The 5,927-nt window shown below is 35.2% G+C and overlaps 1 protein-coding gene across 2 annotated transcripts; it reads right to left on the reverse strand.

Moving 5' to 3' along the window:
• Positions 1 to 1,298: 1,298 nt before the first annotated feature.
• On the reverse strand, positions 1,299 to 4,963 carry LOC140057203 (carbohydrate sulfotransferase 1-like). 2 transcript variants are annotated; one of them, XM_072102762.1, is made up of 3 exons: positions 4,854 to 4,963; positions 4,315 to 4,591; positions 1,299 to 3,995 (listed from the first exon to the last, which is right to left on the reverse strand). In XM_072102762.1, exon 3 carries the CDS (start codon positions 3,738 to 3,740, stop codon positions 2,571 to 2,573), a length of 1,170 nt encoding a protein of 389 aa, XP_071958863.1. In that variant the 5' UTR covers positions 3,741 to 3,995; positions 4,315 to 4,591; positions 4,854 to 4,963; the 3' UTR covers positions 1,299 to 2,570. The 2 variants fall into 2 exon arrangements, with proteins under 2 accessions (XP_071958863.1, XP_071958862.1); XM_072102761.1 differs by having other exon boundaries at positions 4,264 to 4,591.
• Between the last annotated feature and the right edge of the window lie 964 nt (positions 4,964 to 5,927).

The following is a 5,927-nucleotide window of genomic DNA, read 5'->3' on the forward strand; positions in this document are numbered from 1 at the left end:
ATTACTTGCTGCTGCTGGATCCCAAAGAAAACAAGGTCTTTAAAAAACCCGATTTAATCAGTATTCTTTTAAAAATGCCAGATGTCTTTTTAATTATGTAGAATATTAAAGTCTCCAACTTCCCTAGTAATTTACATTTAAAAACGGTTACTTGTAGAAGAAATATATAAGTTAATATAACATGTTCTAGCCTGAAAATAAGAACTATTGTACAATAATTGCAATCTTATTCGGATGCCGGTAGGCCATAATACAATTACAGAAAACGTTACCCCTATACTATACCGACAGAAATATACATTATACAGTTTCAACCAATGTAGTTAGTCGGGAAAGAGTGATGTAATGTAATTTCGCTCGTCCCTGATGAATATTAACACAATTTGTATAGATCAGTTTTTAGCGATTTGGTCAAAATCATGTTCCTCGCGATTTCTTTTAGAATTTCTAATTTAAAGAATCAGAATCAACTTGATCTTCCATTTGTCTTTTAATTTTTTTTATAACGTATGTTTTCTCCATAGTCAATTTTTGACTGAAGGATGCCTGATGATGCAAGCCTGGATGTTTTTGAACATTTGTATTAGTAGGTACTAGTCATCATTCTGATACAGTGATCTATAGGATGGATGTAGGACTTATAATGTAAAGTGCATTAGGCCTACACCATGTATGTCCAAAGTCGTAGTGATCCTGTACTAAAATCGATTGATTACCCAATATTAATCGTATTAGGCATATATGCCTGTGATCCAGGGTCGTCACCTAGACCATGGAGGAAAATGCCTAGACCAAGGCTATCTAACAACATGATGCTGAGCTCCGGAGTACAAACAAATTATCTATGGCTGCGACACGATCAGTTTCATGCCCGTTAACCGACACCGCGTACCGCGGCGGAGAATAATATGTACATTGTGCGGTACTGATGGACTTGTCGTAGCCAGACATAAGATCAAAGAACTGTTACGAGTTCCTATCGTGGCAAGGTGGGTTCGGTGTCCTGTTGTTAGATAGATGCCTTGTCTAGAATCCAGCCGATCGGATCGGGTGTCGAAATTAAAGAAATTGTCCGAAAATTTCCAAACCAATCGTAGATCGTCTCTAATTGAAAACTCCCTTAAAACAATTCAATCCAAACTAAGCAATGTCTTCTTGCAATTAAAAAACCATCGAATTAAACACAACTGGTTTTATCTCATGGCACTCCACTCATGAAGTAGAGGATATTAACAAGGCCCGATGCGTATGTGTTGAAACTGTTATTCAATCATATCAAATCGTACAATCATATAAGCATACATTAATATGTATTTTAATAAGTGTACAGTATTGCTTTTATGTAACAAAATATAATAGTCATAGCCATACAAAAATTACCATTTATAATGGTCAAGTTGTAAAACACAACTTTAGAGACATTATTTAGGCCTCCTATACTATTTTTATTTTATGTATTTAGGCACATGTGGCCAAGGATTACCAATAGTAAATTAATCACTGTCTTACAGGGTAATCCTGATACAGGGCTATTTTGTGAACCAATTCACCGGGGTATCCTCCATACTCGTCTCGAATGATGAACTGGGTTCTTTAAAGTGCACACGAGTTTTAAATGTGTACACTGGACCTATGGTTTATAGTCCTTATCCGAGAAGACTTGTTCCACCACCAGAACTAGGAGCGAGTCGGCCTAACCCATGCCGATATCATTGGCTCTTTAGTATGCTCGGCCATTTGACTCGCTATAATTGATTATTTGGGCATTTACATACACGTACTTACATACACGTACTTCGTAAACAAGCTGGGCTTGTATAGTACATGTTTATGATATTGATTAATTAATATTAAGTCTAGAATATAAAAATATGTTATTACAGTAGTAGATAGTATAGGCCTATAGGCCTCTGTATTTCTTTTAATAATAAGAAGCTAATACAGAATTAAACTTTCAACTGCAATTGTGTCAAGTTTAATATAGGGCCTACAGTAGTATTGGTTTCCCTTAAGTTTAATAGTCCTAACTCAAATTGTTATAATTAAAAAAACCTGTCTTTAAAATTTAATTACGTATTTTATAACTTATCGAATGAATACAGTAGACATATCTTCACTGTCAATTGATATTGTTAACAAGCTTGTATTTCTTTCTGACTGTTTTACTTTACCGCTTTGATTGAGCTTTCTGTTTATTTGTATCTACAGTGTCTCTACTGAAATTCAGTAACAGATACTCACATCGTTATTTTTTTTACTAATTTGTCTTTTGATTTGTAGGCCTAATATAGACCTCCTAATGGGCCTATAATTGGAAAGAATAATTTAATAATTTGAAAATTCATTTGCAAATATATTTCGTGCTTTTATAACATTATAATAATATAAAATAGTGTCAATATTAAGATGAAAATGTTAGATTCAAATAACCACGTTTACATTTTAAACTACACATGGGCCTACTCGTCTCGAAAGACTTCTAAGTTGTTCTTTAAAGTGCACACGAACATTTTGTGCACAAATATGTCACAAATAAAGTATATTATTCTGTGCATTTTGAAATACCGTGTTTACACTCCAATCTCTTCTCTACTTTTCATAACTGGAAAATGAACATCTTGTAGTTGTTGTTCAGTGTAAACATTCACATACCCTAATGATTGCATTGTTTCGGCACATGTTTTTTGAATTTCAAGTACTGTAGATAAATTTGAATACATCCTCCACGCATGGGCGACGTCCGAAGACTTTTTATTTAGTTTATGATTTTTATGCTCGCATGGGTTCGATTGCGTTTGATTTTTTCTTATTGTATTTTCAACTATCCATTGCTGTATTCTTTGAGTAAAAGGTATTTGTAAAAAGTCGTATACTTCCCTTGCTGCTTCCATTGGTTGCAACGAAAGATCTTCAAATCGAACTCGTTTGTAGTTTCCAAGCAACCACTTTGTTTCGCTATCCCATAATTTGATAATTTCATTAACATGTCGACATGTCCAGTGCATGCCAAATAATTTGTTACTCATAACATATCTTTCATCAAACGTATTCTTACGTGAAAAGTGTATTCCTCTTGGATCACGTACAAGATGGATGATTTTCAGATTGTATTTTCGTACTAATTTTTCTAAAAATGTAATGTCAGTTAATTTAATCACTTTAAAAAACTTATATGGATGAGACTGACATGTTTGTGTAACGTTTTCAGGCGTCAGGTCCGGACACTGCTTGAATTTCCGACGATTACACGGCCCGGGCTTTGCACCTTGAGTAATTTCCGTTGGGCATAGCTTAATAAGTGCGTTACTAGAAACTCGGTGAAGTATGTCGTTATTAGTCTCTTCAATCCATGTATTTAGTAAACTATTTGTAAAATCACATTTGTACATAGTTTCAAGTACTTTTGTTGTCTCTGCTTGTTTCACCTTCTCCTGTCCTAGAAATCGTAAAGGTTCAAATAAATAGAAAATGTCATCATGCATATTGAACAACTGGCCGGTGAAAGAAGATCCCGAACGCCAAGACGCTATTAAAATCACGTTGACTGGTTTTACCGTCTGTTTATGCGTTATAGATTTCTGTGTAGAATCGGTATCTAATTGATAATATCCTAAACTATTGTTCCCAATACTTTTTGGCACTGTGTTCCATTGATCAAGAAAAAAGATGTACAAAACCGTAATAAATAATATAAGTAGAATTTTTCGAAGGCTTTTCCGAAAAAGTTTCAGTCTCATCATGATGGAACAATTTATAACAAATAGTCTTGATCGACTTGATTGACTTCTTATGGTTAGTATGAAGTATAATCGCCTTCTTTCTTCAACGTGTGTTCTAAAAATACTCAACTAATGATTCCATGTATTGATCTTAAATCCCAACTTTGCAAAAATTGTACTCCCATATGCCAATAGTCTAGGGTTGTGACCTTCATCAACGTCTCAACCATCATAATTATTTCTCTACCGATAATCCATCTTGCGTCAAGCTGCTATCTGTGTATTAAATATAGTCTCATTTAGAATATAACTTGTATTAAATGTGTATATGTCCATGATGGTCATATAGGCTATATATTTCAACCTCCATACATGTGTGTTTTTGTTTAAATCAATTTAAGGGTGGGGCTACGTGTATTTTCAGAGCATAATTATTCTTTACCATGGTCAATCTATTTCTGTAAATTATTTAGTTATAGGCCTACAGTATGTGATTGAAATAACTCATTGTTGTCGATACAAAGATAGATAACCTTGCATTTACCTATATTTACTACTGTGCTTTATGACGTCACTCTCTTGTCGGTTACCGTACCTCTTTCCATGTCTGTGTCTTCCAATCCATGTAATATGTTCATCTAGAATTCCAACATTTACTGTAAACGATTTCTTATTTGTCGATAATTCTGGTTTCTTCTCCCCAACATTGTAATGGAAATTTACTTCCACCTAGAGATCTCGGCTACCATCTTCAATGTCTTCAAAAGGTCCAACAACAACAATGATGATCACTGCGTGTGTCGCTCCAGTAGTGTTAATAGGTTATGAATGAAAATTTACCATCTCAGAGATACAAAAAACTATTAGTAGGCCTGTGATAGAAAAAAGTGCGTTATTATAGATCTTAATGTACACTAGCAAAAAGACTGAACAATTAAAACATTTAGAGTAGGCATTATCCTCCATATCTGTAATAAACATAAATTTAGCTGATATGCCTACCAGGTGATACCAATCAATTATTTATATGTTCATTGCATATGCAATTTAAGTCTATTTATTGTGGGCTTCTACTACTAACTTAAATCAGAAGATCCTTGATATAAAATTATATGAATAAAAACAATTACCTACCTGCAGATGTAATGAAACGAAATAACAGTTGTAATCATTATTGTTACTGGCAATGCAACAATAGCGTTGATACAACCATTATTTTGATCCTACAACATCCTGCTTGCTCAGCAGTTATATAATAATGATCTAAAATTATTATTGATTGAGCTATTAGATCGGTGCCGTGTGGGGGCGCTAGTATATTTTAATTGTAGTTCAGAAGATTGGCAAAAGTGGACACTTTTGGTATGTTGACATTATTGACATCATGAACAATGTTATAGGCCTGGCCTAGATGTTAAAACCTCCAGCTAATGCAGAAACACCAACAGCTTATGTAGTACAAACAAACCTATGTCTGAATTATGTACAAATGCAAAAAAATCTTTACTTAGCTATCATGAGTCTATGCATCTCTCGAAAGCGACCGACTTTCAAAAAGCGGCCATCTCGAAAGCGACCACCTCGTTAGGTGGTCCTTTAAAAGAGGTGGTCACTAAACTATATAAAGTGGTAGTTGTGGTTAATAGAAGTTGTCGTTTACGAGAGGTGATGGTCCTAAAAGAGATGGTATATACAAGTGGTAGTGGTAGTTTAAGAGATGTGGTCTTTCGTTTTAAAGAAAGTTGCTCGATTATGAGAAGCGATCGCCTTATTAAAGGAGGTGGTCGTTTAAAAGAGGAGGTGGTGGTGGTCAGTATTAAGAGAGATGGTGGATACGAGACATGGCTTTATGAGAGATCCTTACAGGAGGTGGTCACTTAACAGAGGTGGTGGTTTTTAAAAGAGGTGGTCGGTTACGAGAGGTAGTAAATTATTAAAAGCGGTCCCATATGAAAGGAGGTGGTCGTTTAAGAGAGGTGGTCGCCTACCAGAGGTGGTCGTTATGAAATATGGTCGAATTCGATAGGACGGTCGGTTATGACAGTCCAGAGGTGGTGGTTCTTTAAAAGAGGTGGTCACTTACGAGCGGTAGTGGTCGTAAAGAGAGGTGGTCGCTTACGAGATAAGTCGATTATGAGAAGCGATCCCTTTGAGAGGAAGTGGTCGCTTACGAGATGTAGTCGATTATGAGAAGCGATCCCTTATGAG

Source organism: Antedon mediterranea, chromosome 8 (genome assembly GCF_964355755.1).
Source record: "Antedon mediterranea chromosome 8, ecAntMedi1.1, whole genome shotgun sequence".
In the NCBI taxonomy this organism is placed as follows: Eukaryota; Metazoa; Echinodermata; class Crinoidea; order Comatulida; family Antedonidae; genus Antedon; species Antedon mediterranea.

Excerpts from the sequence above, each read along its gene's own strand:
- LOC140057203 (XM_072102762.1), bottom strand. The coding sequence starts at position 3,740 with ATGATGAGACTGAAACTTTTTCGGAAAAGCCTTCGAAAAATTCTACTT.